The 20,444-nt window shown below is 44.9% G+C and overlaps 1 protein-coding gene across 4 annotated transcripts in view; it reads right to left on the bottom strand.

Moving 5' to 3' along the window:
- LOC306816720 (ubiquitin-associated protein 1-like) overlaps positions 1–20,444 on the bottom strand; it is a 123,389-nt gene that overhangs the window by 35,970 nt on the left and 66,975 nt on the right. For all 4 annotated transcript variants that reach the window (XR_013777764.1, XM_079333153.1, XM_079333154.1 and 1 more), the window contains exon 3: positions 583–707. Coding sequence is in view for 3 of the 4 variants with exons in the window: in XM_079333153.1 (XP_079189279.1) it covers positions 583–707 (125 nt within the window). In the remaining variant the exon portion in view is untranslated. The remainder of the gene's footprint in view (positions 1–582; positions 708–20,444) is intronic.

Consider the following 20,444-nt stretch of genomic DNA (forward strand, 5'->3'; position numbering starts at 1 on the left):
AGAGTCACTGAAACCATAACCCCCAGGGCCCATCACCACTCCTGTTGGTTCTGGTCACAACTACACCAAAGAGGAAATTGCTTGACAGGCGAGAGAAGGCTGTTATTTGGTTTCTGTTTTTGTTTGTTGTTGCTGTTGTTGCTTATTTATCTTGTTAAATATATTCTAGTAAAGAACTGTTGTTCCTTTTCCCATATCTTTGCCTGAGAATGACGTAATTTTAAAGTTATACTAATTTGGAGGTAAAGGAGTCATATTTTCCATTCCAGGAAGGTTCCCGCCTTCCTTGGAAACACCTGTCTTTTAAACCAGGACTCCACAACAAAAACGCAGTACTTTTTTGAAGTAGATATGCTAAAATAAACGTTATTAAGCTTTTTTAAAAGTAGAAGCTTTTTGCACAGCCTATCATATTTTTATTTTTCTACACATTCTAACAGATCTTCTGCAACTACTGCCTGGCATACAAAATGACACTACAGGACTGTCAAGACTAACATTTGAACACATGTGCAAACTGTGACTATTTGCAGTTTACAGCACCAGGGGGAAGAGAGCAGAAAGACAGAACACATCACTTACCTGGGCTTCTCTGACAAGCTGAGAAGAATCAGGCAGGCTGAAACCAATGGGTAATCCAACCTTTGCTGGGATTTTGAATTTGTCTCCTAGCTTAAATGGGACATCATCAAGATAACAGAAAGGACCTAAGATCAAAAGTAGAAATTACATTAAAAAACCTTACAAGCTTAAAGCATTCAATTAATTCAATTAAGCATTTCACTATTTGGGAGCTATTTATCTCTGATCCCTAAACTATACCAGGTCACTCAATACAAAGGAAGTTGCTTGATCAGAACACAATGAATCTGTTTGGACTTCATTGCCTCAGATTTGTTTTTTTGGTGGTGCTTTGTTTTGTTTGTTTTTAATGTTTTAGCTCATAACTAGTAAAAAAAATCCCAAATACACAACACAACAATACAACAACTGAATAGATTTTGAAGTCAATACACCCAGTGTTTTAGGTTTCCTTGTGACAAGACTATCCCTAGACAATTCGAAGCTGAAGCTCTCTCCTGAACACTGTATTCTGTTATGTCTCTAAAAAGATCCATCTCTTTTATCAGATTCAAAATAGGTTTTAAAATAACACAACTTCAGAGCAGCTAAGCTAAAGTAAAATCCAAGTATTGGCATATAAGTGGGAAATCACATTTATACATGTAATATATGTTATGATGTAATTCATGTTAGTTTGTAAATTAATGTAGAATAAATAATGTTTGTATGAATAAAATAATAAAAACTTGGAAACCAAAGAGGGGGGACAGAGGGACAGAGATTGCTTCATCGCAACATTGTGACCGGCAAAAAAAGCTGAAGAGTTCGGATTAACAAATAAATAGACTTAGCCTCAAGGGAGATAGCTCTCTCATAAACTCTCCAGGAAACACCCAAGCGATGAGCACCCAACAAGTACCGATAATTAAGACAACCTGAGCCATCAGGAAAGATACATCTCAATGCTGGCTTCCCATAAGCCAAGGTCTGCATTCATCAGAATTCATCCTTCCCCAGAATATGGTTTCGTCCAGCCCAAAACAGAGAAAGAAAAGTACATGAATGTGCGGAACAACGAAAAGAAAGAAAGACCTCTGCTCCAGGCTGGGAAAAACTGTATAAAAACTGGACTGACTAAGGCGGCTTTGAGAACATTGGGGGATCCGAAGTGATAGAGTTCAGATCAGAGCGTGTTCACCCGGCACCGATCCCGGGCTTGGCGTTGTCCTTTGCGATTGTGGCTGTTGTGGACCGCATTCTGGTCGCGAAATAAATTATCACTTGTTTTGATTATATTTAATTTGGCTGAATCTCTTTATTATCTATAACACACAGAAGTGGTCACAAGGGCAAAGTGGTCTAAAGTCTAGACACTCCACTTGAACCAAAACAGTGAAATAGCTCAAGACTATTTAGCATAGCAATTCTGATTTTTTAAACAGGGCAATATAACTTAATTAGCTGTCTGATTTGTGATCACTCCAATGAGAAGCCTCAGACTTGTTTCATGGTCCTTCATCTGTTCGTTATATTTGTCACTCAGGTGGTATTTAAAAAGTATTTTAGGATTAAACTTTCTTCAGGCATCCTGTAATCTCATAAGTCAGAAATACTTAAAGCTCAACATCTGTTGTATTTCATATACTTGGTCTGTGTAGCAGTGAAAATGGTATCTCCCTGACTTCCCCTATATCCTGTCTTGTGGTTCAGTCCTTTCCCCTCCCCTTTCCCCTCCCCCTCAAGCTGATTGGCTGGGCTCTGATTTTACTCAGCCCAGATTTTACTCAGTGGGGGGTTTAAAATCCAAGGTCCAGGCATTCCCATTTCCTCTTTCTCCCTGGAAGCCATGTGGAATAAAGCTGTGAACCCCTTTGGGAGAAGGAGCCTCTTTTGTCCTTTTACCTCGTTCCTGCAGGGCTCTGGGGTTCCTTCTAGTAACTGAGCTAGCCAGAGGGAAGCTCAGATCGTATCTGCAATTGGCGCCCAGAACGTGGTGCTTAAACAGCCCACCTGTGGCTAGGATCCCATTTTAAGGATTTATTTGGCTTTTTGGGCTGGTCAATTACGTCCCACACCCAGGAGCTGGTTTTTTCACGGCTCGGGCACGGAGGAGCAGGCCGGAAAACTTGCTCCCGCACCTGAGGGAGTCGGCTCGGGAAGGAGAACTTTTCACGCAACTGCACGACAGCCGAGGTCCGTGGGACAGGCAAGAGTCCCTCGTGGGTGGCGGGGACCCCAGGATTTGCTCCTAGTAGCGAGGAGGGGGTTCCCCACTGGACCAGCAGTTGCATGGCAGTGGGGGGAGGCATTTGGACCCCACAACGCAGCAGTGGCACCTGCGGGGCCGGTGCACGTGGGATTGCGACATCCTCCCACTTGCACCAGGCGCAGCTCCGGGGCCCCCCAGAAGCGGGGGGAGGCGGTGGGGGTACCCCGGGGCCGGAGCGGCTGGCGGAACGTGGTTCCCTCACTCCCTTTCTCCCGGTTTTTAAAATCGGGATCAGAAAGGGACTTTTTTTGTTTGTGTGGACATTGCATGAAAAGCTAGAAAATTGTGCAGATTCTTTTTTAAACATCAAAATGGGCGCACAACTTTCTGCACATCAAAAGAGTATATTTTCCCAGCTTAAGGAAATTTTAAGTGCTGAAAAAATTGCAGTTTCAAAAAAAACGATTAGAACACTTTGTCTACTGGCTGTCTTTTGAAATTTCAGATTTAGAATTGCAAGATAGAAATTCAGTTGTATTTGGGGATAATATAGGAGATTTATTAACATTAAAAGTTGAAAATAGGGATAATACTGCATCTCTGTTTCTTCCAATTTTCTTACAAATTCGCAAAAAAATTGCTGCAAACAGAAAACAACAGGGAGCCACAGCAAAGCGTCCCTAATTCCCCATCCCTTCCTCCAAACCCTTCTGCCCCTAAATTGGAGGGGACACACGGGCCATCCCCAGAAAAGCAGGACACCCAAAATATTGGCATATGTTCTGGGCCCCAAAGTCCACCCCAATATCCCTGCTCTGACAATCATGCGCAGATTGTCAAAGCATCTTCCCTTTACCCTCCTCTCCTGCCTGTATTATCTCAAGAAAACTGTTTTGATAGCTCTAAAGGTGACTTTCCTTCCTCTCAGAACACTGACCATGTCGTGGGGGTTGGTTTTCAAAATGGCGGCAGCCACGTGTTGTCTCCTTCTTCCCTTAATCCCTTTTACCCTCCCGTCCCCGCCCCCTTGCCCACACCCCTCCGCTTCCCCTCCCACAACCTATTCCTGTCCCTGGTCGCCCTGCCCCCTCCCTCCTCCACGTGCCCGCCTCTCATGATGTCACTCTGTAACCCCGCCCCTTCCCCTGCTCCGGTTTCACACGCCTGCCCTCAATGTTGCCGCGAAAGCAGTGGTGGGGAAGCGGGGCCCAGGCAGCCTCCAGTGCCGGGTGGGGGGAAGAAAGCCAGCCCCTTCCCAGGCCCCAGGGGGAGGGAGGTGGGATGCCTCCTAGCTCCCAGGAGAATGCCTGCCCCCGGGGTCGCCACGGGAATGGGAGTGGAGGAGGAGGAGCCTTCCCTCCAAGTGGGGAGGGGAGTGGGGTCCCTGCAACCTCCGGTGGGGGTGGGGATGGCGAGGAAGGAAGCCAGTCCCTTCCCGGGCCCCAGGAGGTGGGGGGTGGAATGCCTCCTGGCTCCCAGGGGAAGGGAACACATGGAAAATTCACTGGGAGTCAGGACCAGGAAGATGAAAATATACCCTTAGCTGGTCCTGTAATTTATATTGGCAAAAGAAATGGCAAAAGGGTTTATCAAGCATTGTCTTACCAGGATAAAAAAAAAATTGTAAAATACAAAGAGAATTTGGCAGAAGCAGTAAAATTTTTAAGGGCATGATGACAGCCACTTTTACTTCAAATGAGATGACACCTCACGATTTAAAAGATCTTTTCAGGTGTTTGCTAACTCCCTCAGAATATGATTTATGGTTTAATATTTGGAAACATTCTTTAATGGTTCTCTTAACAGAGCTTCACCAAAGCCCTGACAATTCCAAAGATTCTGAAGATAATGATATTACACTTGATCATTTATGTGGTGAAGGGACTTGGCATTGCCCTGAAAAACAAACTCGAGTATTATCTAAATTTATTCTAGATAAAATTTGCAATATAGCAGAAAAAGCTTTTAATCAATTACCAACTCTTGAAGTAACTGGTAGTTATATTAATGTTAAACAATATGCTTCTGAGAATTTTTTGCAGTTCGTAGATAGACTTCGCACACAGGTTGATAAACAAGTGCATGACCCAGCAATCCAGGCAGAATTGATAAAGGAGATGGAACAGAGAAATTCTAATGACACCTCTCACAGAGTTATTCTTGGACTTCCTATATACCCCTCCCCTACCTTAGCACAAATAATAGAAGCCTGCACCAGCAAAGCAGAACTGTTCAGTGCACTAGAAAGAAATCCAAGGCCAGCATCATCCAAGCCTGCAGCAGCTGAAACACCACGAGCGAGGTGGTGTTCAGTGCCACCTGAACAGCTGCAGTATATCACCTGCTTCCAATGCAAGAAGCAAGGACATTTCGCTAGAGATTGCCACCACAACCAGAAACAGAAGAAGCCAAATAAACAAAAAAACTAGGTTTGCAGTGCGTGCCTGCTATTAATACCATCACGCGCAAAGATATAAATCTTGCAGGCACTACTCTGGCAAAATCCTCTCTCTTAAAAACAAAGGGGAAGGATGGGATAAAGTGTGTGGGGGACCAAAACAATTTAAATGTTAAATGTTCAATTAACAAGGTTTGGCAGCCATGTGGCAAATAAAGACTTGTAACTACCAAAAATTTTCTTTTCAGGTCTATTGATTGGACAATTATTACAGTGGACTGGTCAAGCAGCCTAGTAGATGTGACCATATTTCACATGAAAATAGAGAGTGAGTATTTTGTTGTTGGAGACACAGCACACACACCTTAGAGATTGAGGTGGCTCCAATGACCATCAAGGGAAAAATAACCTGCCTCATAATATTAGCGCACTGTTCTCAGCCAGCATTCTACCTGGGTGAGGGGCAAATCTTAGCCCAGGCCATTCCCATTCCACCAGAGGTCACAGCAGATGGAAAAATCACCTGAAGTTTAGTGGGTAGAAACAGTGGGTGAGGAAAAACCCTCTTTGGCATTCAACCTAACACATGGATCAGACCATCTCCATGTGTAAAAGGTGCTTGACACGGGGGCAGATGTGATGATCATACCCGAAAGGATGTGGCCATCACATTGGGAGTTGCAACCTGTGGCTGGAAAAATCCAAGGTGTAGAGGGAAACAAATTAGCTAAGATATCAAAAAACAAAGTGCAAATTGAGGGGCCGGATGGAAAATTGGCTAGTGTCCGTCCATTTGTTACAGATTACAAGTGTCCCTTATGGCGGAGAGACACCATGTCCCAGTGGGGAATTAGAATGATTATCCCTAAAACTCCTCGGGATTTTTAGAAATGGCCACTGTGGAGCACCCTGCCCAAAAGTTAACATGACTAGATGACACCCCAATTTGGGTAGCACAGTGGTCAATGAAAAAGGAAAAGCTAAAGGCGCTTGAGCAACTCGTGGAAGAGCAATTGGCTAAAAACAGCACTGAAGAGACAACAACCCCTTAGAATTCCCCAATCTTTGTAATAAAGAAACCGGGAAAGGACAAGTGGAGATTATTAAATGACGTCAGAGAAATAAACAGAGTAATTCAGGACATGGGTTCTCCTCAACCTGGGATGCCATCCCCAGCAATGCTTCCCCGAGATTGGCAATTGGCTGTATTAGACATCAAAGATTGTTTTTTCCAAATTCCCCTACACCCTGAGGACACCCCAAGGTTTGCATTCTCAGTTCCCTCCATAAATCGAGAAGCCCCAATGAAGCGGTACCACAGGAAAGTGCTTCCACAAGGCATGAAGTTCAGTCCTTCCATCTGCCAGTGGTATGTAGCCTCATTGCTGTCCCCTGTACATGCACAGAGAAGGGAAGCCATAATTTTACATTACATGGATGATGTGGTTGTGTGTGCTCCCAATAACTTAATACTCCACAACACACTTGACCTAGTGGTTAAAGTTTTGACCTCTGCTGGATTTCAATTGCAGGAAGACAAAGTTCAGAGGATGCCACCTTGGAAGTACCTGGGCTTAGAGATTACTGCATGGACCATAGTCCCACAGAAATTGGAAATCGATTCTAATCCCAAAACCCTAGCAGAACTCCATTCCTTGGGTGGGTCTTTGAACTGGTTCATGCCCTAGCTAGACCTCACCAATGAGGACCTATATCCCCTCTTCAATTTATTGAAGGGGGAGAGAGAGCTGCTTTCTCCCCGGGAACTGACTCTAGAGGCAAAAACTGCAATTGAAAAGGTACAAAAAGCATTGGCAGAGAGGCAGGCTCACCGTTATCAGCCCGAGCTGCAATTCAAATTCATTATTTTGGGAAAACTGCCACACCTGCATGGTCTAATATTCCAGTGCATTGAGGGGCAGAAAGATTCACTCTTAATTATAGAATGGGTCTTCCTCTCCCACCAAAGATTCAAGACTATCACTCAGCCACAAGACCTGATGGCTCAGCTCATTCTGAAGGCAAGGATGAGACTGCGTGAGCTGGCTGGTTGTGACTTTGCATGCATTCACCTCCTGGTAAAACGTTCTGGGGAGGGAAGGAAATCTCCTGAAAGGCTGACCAAAGAGATGTTTGAGCACTTGCTCCAGAGCAATGCCAGCCTCCAACTATCTCTAGACAGCTACAGTGGACAAATATCAGTCCACGGCCCAGCTCATAAGTTGTTCAATGAGGAATTCCCCCTCATTCCTTGTGAGAAGAGGAGTAGGAGACCACTCAAAGCTCTCACAGTGTTCACAGATGCATCAGGGGCCTCTCATAAGTCAGTTATGACTTGGAGAAATCCCCAGACTCAGCATTGGGAAGCTGATGTTGAATTTGTGGAGGGATTGCCCCAGGTTGCTGAACTGGCTGCAGTTGTGAGAGCCTTTGAGAAGTTTTTGGAGCCATTTAACTTAGTAACCGACTCTGCTTATGTTGCTGGAGTAGTGTCTAGAGCGGAGCAGGCAGTTCTCAACGACATCGATAACGAGCATCTCTTCAGGTTGCTTTCAAAACTAATCTATTTCGTTTCACATAGAGAGCATCCGTTCTATGTGATGCATGTAAAGTCACATACCAAGTTGCCAGGAGAAATCGCAGAAGGTAATCGAGTGGCAGACTCTCTTGCAGCCCCAGCTGAGAAAGCACGCCTTCCTGACATCTTTCAACAGGCAAAACTGAGCCACCAGCAATACCACCAGAATGCTCCAGGTTTGGTCTGTCAGTTCCAGCTAACACGGAGTCAGGTTCGAGCTATTGTGGCCACCTGTCCCAGCTGCCAGCTCCAGGCCATGCTATCACTGGGTATGGGGGTTAATCCCCGAGGCCTTGGCAGCTGTGAAGTGTGGCAGATAGATTTCATACACATTCCCAGTTTTGGTTGCCTCAAATATGTCCATGTAAGTATTGACACATATTCAGGTGCGGTTTATGCCTCTGCTCATGCAGGAGAAAAGGCTGTGCATGCCAAACAACACTTAGTGCAAGCCTTTTCAGTGTTGGGGATCCCTAGGGAAATCAAAACTGATAATGGCCCAGCGTACACATCCAAGGAGTTCCTGGAATTTGTCCAGCAGTGGGGAGTGGAACATAAAACTGGCATCCCCCACTCCCCCACAGGCCAAGCTGTGATTGAGCGTGCCCTCCAGACGCTCAAACAGGTCCTGGCTAGACAGAGCAGTTCCACTGTGTGGATGTCTCCACAGCAAAAGCTCTGTAAAGCCCTGTTCACTGTCAATTTCTTGAATTGTTCATTTGAAAGCATGAGTCCACCTGTGGTATGTCATTTAACAGCAGTAAACAGTTCAAATTGTCTCAGCATCCACCAGTTTTGATTAGGGACCCAGAAACCTGGGAAACCAAAGGTCCCTATGAGCTTGTTACCTGGGGACGTGGTTATGTGTGCATATCCACTCCCTCAGGCCCTCGGTGGTTTCCCCAGAAGTGGGTCAAACCTTTTGTTCCAAAAAATCCAGCTCCAGCAGAAGGAATGAGAAGCAAGTAGCCACTGCTTCAAAAAGAAGATGCCACCAGAAGGAAGAGAAGAAATCTTCATAGAAGACCACATTCCGACAGACAGAGGCTTTTAACATGTTTTAAAAATGTTTTTTTTTCCTTTTAGAGAAAACCTACCCTCCACTCAACCCTGTGAAAAATCCCTTTCAAGTTGTCTTCTTGATAACACTGAACAGTTTGTCAGCTGCATGGATTATCTCTCAGCAACATCCTCCTAACATCCATGCAGCCATCCAAAACATAAATAGCCTGATTGAACAAGTGAAGCAAGAATCAGAAGATAGGTTCAATGAACTCTTCAAAGGCTGGGGACTCACAGGGTGGTGGACTTCTATAGTTAAAACAATTTTGTTATTATTATTCTTTTCCTTATAATTGTAGCATTCAGGACCCTTTGTAGCTTAATTTTCAAAGCTGTAAATGGTCTCATTTGTTCTACTTCAGTATTCAACCACATTGAGTTGACAAACAAAAAGCAGTCTAATTTTCCTGCGAACTGCAAGTGGTGGGCAAATTCACATTCCGAATCAAAATGAACCCAATGTTTTCCTTTAGCCTTGTTTTAAACAAAAAATGGGGAGATGTTGTATTTCATATACTTGGTCTGTGTAGCAGTGAAAATGGTATCTCCCTGACTTCCCCTATATCCTGTCTTGTGGTTCAGTCCTTTCCCCTCCCCTTTCCCCTCCCCCTCAAGCTGATTGGCTGGGCTCTGATTTTACTCAGCCCCTGGTGGGGGGTTTAAAATCCAAGGTCCAGGCATTCCCATTTCCTCTTTCTCCCTGGAAGCCATCTGGAATAAAGCTGTGAACCCCTTTGGGAAAAGGAGTCTCTTTTGTCCTTTTACCTCGTTCCTGCAGGGCTCTGGGGTTCCTTCTAGTAACTGAGCTAGCCAGAGGGAAGCTCAGATCATCTCTGCAAACCATCTCCATGCAGCCAGATTATAGGTTTGCTTTCCTTGAGCTGCCGTAAAGAAGTATTAGAAAATACACAATATAAATTGCACTTACTTTCTTGGATCTCTGGTCTAGGCTTTTAGAATTACAAGCAATGTTTCCAGCTGTGTATAACAATCTGAAGCATTCTACTAACACTCATTTGTAACTTTGCTTTGAGTGATGCAGATCCAAAGAGACATGACTGTCATCACTAAGATGGTGTTCAGTGACTAGTCTCTTGTTCAGTGAGCTGTGACTTGCCATTTTTATCTGACTGCAGCAAGGCATCTCACTGCGCACATGAACTGATCTATTGTTTGTTAACCAGTCAGATAACTTGGACAAACTGTCTTGTAGTGAGCTATTTTGACACAATGGGGTTAACACTGGTCTGGCATCTCCCACCTTCCAATAAGCATCTTACTTTTGAAGGGAGATTTGACAAGATAAGCTGAATTTCTGACTGACAGACACTCACTTTACAACTGCAAAAGCCACAACAAACTTCAACAAAGCAGAAAGGTTCTATACATTTTCCTAGAAATGCATGGAGTTTCTCCCATGAGTGGGGGCACCTATTTCATGGTTACTTTCCAAGGGATTGAGTGAAGGAATCTAGGTACATTATTGTCATTTCAGTGGTAAGTTATGTTCAACTCCTAATCAATACAATTTATTTTGCTAGCTTTAATATAAGCACTTTGATATAGTGCACTGTTTTATGTTATACTATAATCTACTAGTAGTTCTTTTAGTTTTATACTGTGTAGTAAGTAATTTTGATTAAGATCTTTCATCAGTTATCTTTTGTCTGTTCATTTGTCTTAATAAATAATTCATTTTTATACAAATATAGCTGATTTGCCATCATTAGAACTTGCAGAAAAAAGTTGCAAAATGCAAACAGTTGATAGTCTGAGGCTAAAAGGCCATGCTCAGGCTCTTCTCTGAGAAGTTATGGAAGCAAGGGGAGTGGAAATGGGTCCCCACTTGGGGAGGTAATAATAAAAACCCCTCCCCATCCCCCAGCCAGGTGCCGCTTCAGAATGAGGCCCTGGATCTAGAGAGCCAGCCAGATGATTTAGATGACTTTGAAGAAAATTGTCTCCCCAATGAGCCTCCCAATTATGATTCATCTGTAGGAAGGACCACCACCTCTAACACCAAGAAGAAAAGAAGGGTAATCGTAGTAGGTGACTCTCTTCTGAGGGGAACTGATGGCCCCATATGTCGACCAGACCCATCCCACAGGGAAGTCTGCTGCCTCCCTGGGGCCTGGGTACGAGATATCACCGAGAGACTTCCTGAGCTGATTCAGCCCTCTGATTATTACCCACTGCTGATACTCCAGGCTGGCAGTGATGAGATTGAAAAGAAGAGTGTCAAAGCGATTAAAAGGAAGTTTAGAGCACTGGGTCAAGTAGTTGATAGGACAGGTGCACAGGTAGTGTTCTGCTCAGTCCCTTTGGTGGCAGAGAAAAATGATGAAAGAAATAGGAGAACTCACATCATTAACAAATGGCTCAAGGGTTGGTGTGATCGGCAAAATTTCGGATTCTATGATCATGGTACAATTTTTACGGCACCTGCTCTGCTGGAACTGGATGGGATACATTTCTCTGTTAAGGGCAGAAGGTTTTAGCTCATAAATTGGCAGACCTTGTTGAGAGGGCTTTAAACTAGGTCTGAAGGGGGAAGGAGATGCATCTGGCCTGTCTGGAAGCAGTCCCAAGGGCGGTAAGACTGTGTTAGGGGAGAAATCAGTGGCCCAGCTGAGGTGCATGTATACCAATGCATACAGCATGGGTAACACACAGGAAGAGCTGGAGGCCATGGTGCAACAGCAGAGCTATGATATAGTTGCCATCACAGAAAAATGATGGGATGACTCGCATAGTTGGAGCACTGCACTGGATGGCTACAAACTCTTCAAAAGAGACAGAAAAGGGAGAAGAGGTGGAGGGGTGGCCCTTTATTTTAGGGAGGTTTTGGATGTCATAGGTATTGAAACTAATGATGGTGAAGTTGAGTCCCTATGGGTAAGAATTAAGGGGAAGGCCAACAAGGCTGACATGCTACTGGGAGTCTGCTGTCCTCCACCCAACCAGGATGAAGAGGTGGACAACTTATTCTATAAGCACCTGAACAAGGTTTCAGGATCATCAGCTCTTGTTCTTGTAGGCGACTTCAACCTACCAGACATCTGCTGGGAACTTAACAGAGCAGAAAAACGGCAGTCTAGAAAGGTTCTGGAGTGTGTGAGAGAGAACTTTTTGTGACAACTAGTGGGAGAGCCCACCAGGGCAGGAACTATGTTAGACCTGTTGTTCAGCAATAGAGATGGACTGGTGGGTGATGTGGAGGTTGGAGGACACTTAGGGCATAGTGACCATGAAATTATAGAATTCTCAATAATTGGTGAAATAAGGAGGAATATCAATAAGATCTCTATGTTGGACTTCCGGAGGGCAGACTTTGGCTTATTTAAGACACTTATTCAAAGAGTTCCTTGGGAAACAGCCCTTGGAAACAAAGGAGTCCAGGAGAAATGGATGTGCTTCAAAGCAGAGTCCCTGAGGGCACAGGAAGAGACTGTCCCTGTGTGCCGAAAGACGTGTTGACGAGGCAAACGTCCAGTCTGGATGAGCAAGGAGGTTTTGAATGAACTTAGAAATAAAAAAAAGGATGTATCATCTTTTAAAGGAGGGACTGATTTCTCAGGAAATATTTAAGGGAGCTGTTAGGGCATGTAGAAAAAAAAATAGGAAGGCCAAAGCTCCCTAAGTTTGAACTTAACTTGGCAACTACTGTTAAAAATAATAAAAAGAGTTTTTACAAATATATTAATGGCAAAAGGAAGGGTATAACCAACCTCTGTTCCTTATTGGATGAGACAGGCAACCTAGCAACTAAAGATGAGGAAAAGGCAGAAATGCTTAATGCCTTCTTTGCCTCAGTCTTTAGTGGCAAGACAGCTTGTCCTCAAGACCACTGTCCTCAGGGGTTGGTAAGTGGTGCCAGGGAGCAGAATAGTCCTCTTGTTATCCAAGAAGAGGCAGTCAGAGAGCTGCTGGGATGCTTGGATATTTATAAATCAATGGGACCAGATGGGATCCATCCCAGGATGATGAGGGAGCTGGCAGATGAGCTTGTGAAGCCGCTCTCCATCATTTATCATGAGTCGTGGCTCACTGGTGAGGTTCCACATGATTGGAAACTGGCCAATGTGACACCCATTTACAAAAATGGTAGGAAGGAGGATCCTGGTAACTACAGGCCAGTTAGCCTGACCTCAGTACCAGGTAAGATAATGGAGCAGTTCATAATGAGTGCTATCACACAGAACTTACAGGATGGCCAGGGTATCAGACCCAGTCAGCATGGGTTTACAAAGGGTAGGTCATGTCTGACCAACCTGGTCTCGTTCTACGACCAGGTGACACTCCTGGTGGATGCAGGAAAGGATGTGGATGTTGTCTATTTAGACTTCAGCAAGGCCTTTGATACTGTCTCCCACAGCATACTCCTGGAGAAGCTGGCAGTGCACGGCTTGGACAGCAGCACTCTTCGATGGGTTAGGAACTGGCTGGATGGCCGAGCCCAGAGAGTGGTGGTGAACGGTGCTGCATCCAGCTGGGGACAGTCACCAGTAGTGTCCCTCAGGGCTCTGTGCTGGGGCCAGTTCTGTTTAATATTTTTATAGACGATATGGATGAGGGCATCGAGTCCTTCATTAGCAAATTTGCAGACAACACTAAGCTGGGAGCTTGTGTTGATCTATTGGAAGGAAGAAGGGCTCTGCAGAGAGACTAAGATCAGTTAGATAGATGGGCAGAGTCTAACAGCATGAAGTTTAATAAGTCTAAGTGCCGAGTTCTACATTTTGGCCATGAAAATCCCCTACGTTACAAACTGGGGACAGTGTGGCTGGATAGTGTACAGGCAGAAAGGGACCTGGGGGTGCTGGTTGACAACCGGCTGAATATGAGCCAGCAATGCACCTTGGTGGCCAAGAAGGCCAATGGTGTCCTGGCCTGCATTAGGAATTGTGTGGCCAGCAGGAGCAGGGAGGTCATTCTTCCCCTGTACTCAGCACTGGTGAGACCACATCTTGAGTACTGTGTCCAGTTCTGGGGCCATCAGTTTAGGAAAAATGTTGAGATGCTTGAACGTGTCTAGAGGAGGGCAACAAGGCTGGTGAAGGGCTTGGAACACAAGCCTTATGAGGAACATTTGAAGGAGCTGGGGTTGTTTAGCCTAGAGAAGAGAAGGCTTAGAGGTGACCTTATTGCTCTCTACAACTTCCTGAAGGGAGGCTGTAGACAGGTGGAGGTGCAACTGACAGAACCAGAGGACACAGTCTCAAGCTACGTCAGGGAAGGTATAGGTTGGATGTTAGGAAAAAAATTTTCACTGAAAGAATAATAAAGTACTGGAATGCTCTTCCCAGAGAGGTGGTGGAATCATCATCTCTGGATATGTTTAAGAAAAGGCTGGACATGACACTTGGTGCTATAGTCTAGACTCTGAGTTGAGGTGTTAGGACATAGGTTGGACTCGATGATCTTAGAGGTCTCTTCCAACCTCATTATTCTGTGATTCTGTGATTCTTGGCACCTCGTGACTCAGTGACAGGGTTTCTTTAATATACTTTGAATCTCCCACTGCACTCACGACACTGACCCATTTTCATACTCAGATGACAGTTAAGGTACTATTTGTGTTCCTTCTCTATTGACAAGGTAGCCACAGGCTCCAAAAGGATAAGAAGCTGTTAAAATGAGGAACATCCTGTTAATTTGGAATTCATAGAATCATAGAATAAGTCCCTGAGTTGGAAGGAACCTACAAAGACCATCCAAGTCCAACACCTGGTATGGCACAGGACAGGTCCAAGAATGTCACCATGTGCCTGAGATTATTGTCCAACCACTTCTTGAAGTCTGTCATGCTGGTGCTGTGACCGCTTTCCTGGGAAGCCTGTTTCAATGCCCAACCACCATCTGAGGGAAGAACCCTTTTCTAATATCCAACCTAAAGCTTCCCCAACACAACTTCAGGCCATTCCCTTGGGTCCTGTCACCGGGCACCAGAGAGAAGAGATGACTGTCTGCCCCTCCCCTTCCCCTAACAAGGAAGTTGTAGACTGCAATGAGGTCTCCCCTCAGTCTCCTCCAGGCTGAACAGCCCAAGTAACCTTGGCCACTCCTCATACAGTTTCCCCTAAAGTCCCTTCACCATCTTCACAGCTCTCCTTTGGATGCTCTCTGTAGAAGGACTTCCAGTGTGCCACAGAAGAGCTTATCTGTTCTGCCTATCAACTGGCACATAACTCAGGGCATTTTCCCCCTCACATTAATTAGTGAGATAACCTAGGCTGGACATTTGTCTGGTAGCGAGTTATCTCTGGAGTTATCCAGGGAGGTGAGATCCTGAGCTAATAATAAACATCTCACCTTGAGAGCAAGATTGTCTTAGGTTACAATGTAAGATGTAACCAAAAGTATGTATTCTGTCACCATCTTCATAAGCTGTTAAAAACAGATGGGGCAGTATTCTTTATCTCTTCCATGACCCATCCCTGATAACTCCCTCCAAAGGATATCTTCTATTAATGGGCCATCAAACCGCACTGCGTGACTCATAAAATTATATCATCCCATTGTGAAATGCTCCACCCAAGGGGAGGAATCAAGTACTCCTACCTGGATATAATCTGAGTTTGGAACACCACAAGCAGCCTTATCCACTGGATTTCCAGAGGAGAAGAGCTCCATAACCACCACTGGACCTTCAGAGGAACATCAGACCTGTTGTAATCCGATACCAGATGTATAAGGAAGGTCTTACCTGTTCCCCTACTGTCCCCATCCTATTGGCAGAGAGCCAGAAATCCCCTCCCTGACCCTTTCCTAGAAAAAGCCAAGACCTGAGATGCTCTGTCTCTTTTGCCCTGCCACCACCATGCAATAAAGAAAGGCAAGGAGCCACTCGTTTGAACCTCGTGCTTGTCTCATATGCTAAAACCTAGCTCCTTCTTATGGATGCATAGAAATTACAATTTGTAGCAGTTGGTGCCGAATGGTTTTGGGCTTAAATTAAGAACCCACAGGTAGCTAGAATCCCAGTTCCAGGATTTTACACTCATTCATTCGATCGACTACCTCCGTGCTTGGTAGCTGTGTTTATACAGCCCCAGGCAGGAGGAGATAGACGGTAACCTTACTTTAGCGCCAAAGTATGTCAGCTCAAAGACAAGCAGCTTTCACGAACCACACAACAGCCAGGTCTGCAGGACAGGTAAAGTCCCTTGTGGGAGACGGGAACCCCGGGAAGTGCCCCTAGGAGTGGGGAGGGGGGTTCCCCACGCAGACCGGTGGCGAACGCACCGGCAGGGCGGGCTAGCACCCTGGGGTGCCTCAGCAGCAGCAGCGATTTCAGCGGGGTGGCCCCTCCGCAGTCTCCGCGGAAACCGCAAAAATAAACCCATTCGGTACGTAGCTGCTCATGGCTCCAGCATTGTGCAGTGACTGGGAAACCCCCCGAAAGCAGTGCAAGGCTGCAGGGTTCCCCCAGGCTCGACACGGCCGGCGGGACGCGGGACACGTGACAAAAAACCCCGCCTTCATTTTCTCCCGGAGGTTTTTTTTTTTTTCTGCATTTCGGGTCAGAAAAGAGTCGTGTGTTTGTATGGGGTGTGCGTGGAAGTGAGAGGCAGTGTGCAGCTCTCTTTAGGACAACAATGGGCACTCGGTTAACTGCACATCAAAAGAGTGTGTTTTCTCAAATTCAAGGAATTTTGCATGCTGAAAAAAATTGCAGTTTCTAAAAAGCGGTTAAGGTATTTTGTTTTCTGGCTGTTTTCTGAAATTCCAGACTGCGAATTACAAAATATAAATTCAGTTTCATTTTGGGATAATGTGGGAAAATTATTAACATCTAAAGTAGAAAAATTTGACTCTAATGCTGCTGTGTTTCTTCCAATATTTTTACAAGTACGCAAATGCTTATTAGAAACCGAAAATAAAAGACAGCCACAAACAAATTCTTTAAACTACCCCCCCTCCTCTCCAAAATCCCCTGTCCCTGACAATAGTGAAAAACAAGAAATACCTCAGGAAAATACTAATCTCCCCCCCCCATAAACCCAAGTTCTGAAAATTTTGAACAGACTGCTACAGGATTCTCTGTATTCCTGTCTTTTTCCCTCAGTTTACCTCAGAATAGTTCGGCAAGAAACGTTCCTTTGTCTCACGGGGGGACCTCGTGGCTTATGGCGGCAACCATGTTTCGGCTTCTTCATCTCTTAACCCTTCTCCTCCTCAATCCCCTTCTCTGCCCCCTTCCCTCCCCCCCCTCCCAACCCGTTCCTGCTACCGTGTAACTCTAGACCACCAGGTCTGCCTAGTTGTTTCTTCCCAGCTCAGGTTACAGTTTCTAATCCTTCTGATTACAGCGAGTGCCAGACTGATTGCCCGGAGGCTACAGACAGTCACAGCAGGGACTCTGTCCCTCCAGAGCGAGAAACTGCATTGCCTCCCAGGCTGATAGATAAAGATACACCTAGCCCTAAAGCTCAGAACTTGGAAAACTATGTACCCTCAGTTGCTCCTGTAGTTTATATGGGTAGAAAAAAAAGGTAAGAGTTTATCAACCTTTGTCTTACCAGGATAAGAAAGACATTTGTAAATTCCAGAAGAATTTTGTCCGTGAGAGCAAAATTTTTAAAGGCATGATGAGAGCAACTTTTACTTCAAATGAATTAGTTCCCCATGAATTAAAGGAACTTTTGAGGTGTCTGCTAACTCCCTCAGAATATGATTTATGGTTTAATATTTGGAAACATTCTTTAATGGTTCTCTTAACAGAACTTCACCAAAGCCCTGACAATTCCAAAGATTCTGATAATAATCAAATTACTTTAGATCATTTATGTGGTGAAGGGAATTTCCATTGTCCTGAAAAAAAGACTCGAGTGTTATCAAAATTTGTTCTAGATAAAATTTGCAATATTGCTGAAAAAGCTTTTAATCAATTACCAACTCTTGAAGTAACTGGTAGTTATATTAATGTTAAACAATATGCTTCTGAGAATTTTTTGCAGTTCGTAGATAGACTTCGCACACAGGTTGATAAACAAGTGCATGACCCAGCAATCCAGGCAGAATTGATAAAGGAGATGGAACAGAGAAATTCTAATGACACCTCTCACAGAGTTATTCTTGGACTTCCTATATACCCCTCCCCTACCTTAGCACAAATAATAGAAGCCTGCACCAGCAAAGCAGAACTGTTCAGTGCACTAGAAAGAAATCCAAGGCCAGCATCATCCAAGCCTGCAGCAGCTGAAACACCACGAGCGAGGTGGTGTTCAGTGCCACCTGAACAGCTGCAGTATATCACCTGCTTCCAATGCAAGAAGCAAGGACATTTCGCTAGAGATTGCCACCACAACCAGAAACAGAAGAAGCCAAATAACAAAAAAACTAGGTTTGCAGTGCGTGCCTGCTATTAATACCATCACGCGCAAAGATATAAATCTTGCAGGCACTACTCTGGCAAATCCTCTCTCTTAAAAACAAAGGGGAAGGATGGGATAAAGTGTGTGGGGGACCAAAACAATTTAAATGTTTAAATGTTCAATTAACAAGGTTTGGCAGCCATGTGGCAAATAAAGACTTGTAACTACCAAAAATTTTCTTTCAGGTCTATTGATTGGACAATTATTACAGTGGACTGGTCAAGCAGCCTAGTAGATGTGACCATATTTCACATGAAAATAGAGAGTGAGTATTTTGTTGTTGGAGACACAGCACACACACCTTAGAGATTGAGGTGGCTCAATGACCATCAAGGGAAAAATAACCTGCCTCATAATATTAGCGCACTGTTCTCAGCCAGCATTCTACCTGGGTGAGGGGCAAATCTTAGCCCAGGCCATTCCCATTCCACCAGAGGTCACAGCAGATGGAAAAATCACCTGAAGTTTAGTGGGTAGAAACAGTGGGTGAGGAAAAACCCTCTTTGGCATTCAACCTAACACTGGATCAGACCATCTCCATGTGTAAAAGGTGCTTGACACGGGGGCAGATGTGATGATCATACCCGAAAGGATGTGGCCATCACATTGGGAGTTGCAACCTGTGGCTGGAAAAATCCAAGGTGTAGAGGAAACAAATAGCTAAGATATCAAAAAACAAAGTGCAAATTGAGGGGCCGGATGGAAAATTGGCTAGTGTCCGTCCATTTGTTACAGATTACAAGTGTCCCGCTTATGGCGGAGAGACACCATGTCCCAGTGGGAATTAGAATGATTATCCCTAAAACTCCTCGGGATTTTTAGAAATGGCCACTGTGGAGCACCCTGCCCAAAAGTTAACATGACTAGATGACACCCCCAATTTGGGTAGCACAGTGGTCAATGAAAAAAGAGAAAAGCTAAAGGCGCTTGAGCAACTCGTGGAAGAGCAATTGGCTAAAACAGCACTGAGAGACAACAACCCCTTAGAATTCCCCAATCTTTGTAATAAGAAAACCGGGAAAGGACAAGTGGAGATTATTAAATGACGTCAGAGAAATAAACAGGAGTAATTCAGGACATGGGTTCTCCTCAACCTGGGATGCCATCCCCAGCAATGCTTCCACCGAGATTGGCAATTGGCTGTATTAGACATCAAAGATTGTTTTTCCAAATTCCCCTACACCCTGAGGACACCCCAAGGTTTGCATTCTCAGTTCCCTCCATAATCGAGAAGCCCCAATGAAGCGGTACCACAGGAAATGGCTTCCACAAGGCATGAAGTTCAGTCCTTCCATCTGCCAGTGGTATGTAGCTCATTGCTGTCCCCTGTACATGCACAGAGAAGGGGAAGCCATAATTTTACATTACATGGATGATGTGGTTGTGTGTGCTCCCAATAACTTAATACTCCACAACACACTTGACCTAGTGTTAAAGTTTTTACCTCTGCTGGATTTCAATTGCAGGAAGACAAAGTCAGAGGGATGCCACCTTGGAAGTACTGGGCTTAGAGATTACTGCATGGACCATAGCTCCACAGAAATGGAAATCGATTCTAATCCCAAAACCCTAGCAGAACTCCATCCTTGGGTGGGTCTTTGAACTGGTTCATGCCCTAGCTAGAACCTCACCAATGAGGACCTAATCCCCTCTTCAATTATTGAAGGGGGAGAGAGAGCTGCTTTCCTCCCCGGGAACTGACTCTAGAGGCAAAACTGCAATTGAAAAGGTACAAAAAGCATTGGCAGAGAGGCAGGCTCACCGTTATCAGCCCACTGGCAATTCAAATTCATTATTTTGGGGAAAAACATGCCACACCTGCATGGTCTAATATTCCAGTGCATTGAGGGGCAGAAAGATTCACTCTTAATTATAGAATGGGTCTTCCTCTCCCACCAAAGATTCAAGACTATCACTCAGCCACAGACCTGATGGCCTCAGCTCATTCTGAAGGCAAGGATGAGACTGCGTGAGCTGGCTGGTTGTGACTTTGCATGCATTCACCTCCTGGTAAAACGTTCTGGGGAGGGAAGGAAATCTCCTGAAAAGGCTGACCAAAGAGATGTTTGAGCACTTGCTCCAGAGCAATGCCAGCCTCCAACTATCTCTAGACAGCTACAGTGGACAAATATCAGTCCACGGCCCAGATCATAAGTTGTTCAATGAGGAATTCCCCCTCATATCCTTGTGAGAAGAGGAGTAGGGAGACCACTCAAAGCTCTCACAGTGTCACAGATGCATCAGGGGCCTCTCATA

Source organism: Erithacus rubecula (genome assembly GCF_903797595.1).
Source record: "Erithacus rubecula genome assembly, contig: SUPER_W_unloc_7, whole genome shotgun sequence".
Lineage (NCBI taxonomy): Eukaryota > Metazoa > Chordata > Aves > Passeriformes > Muscicapidae > Erithacus > Erithacus rubecula.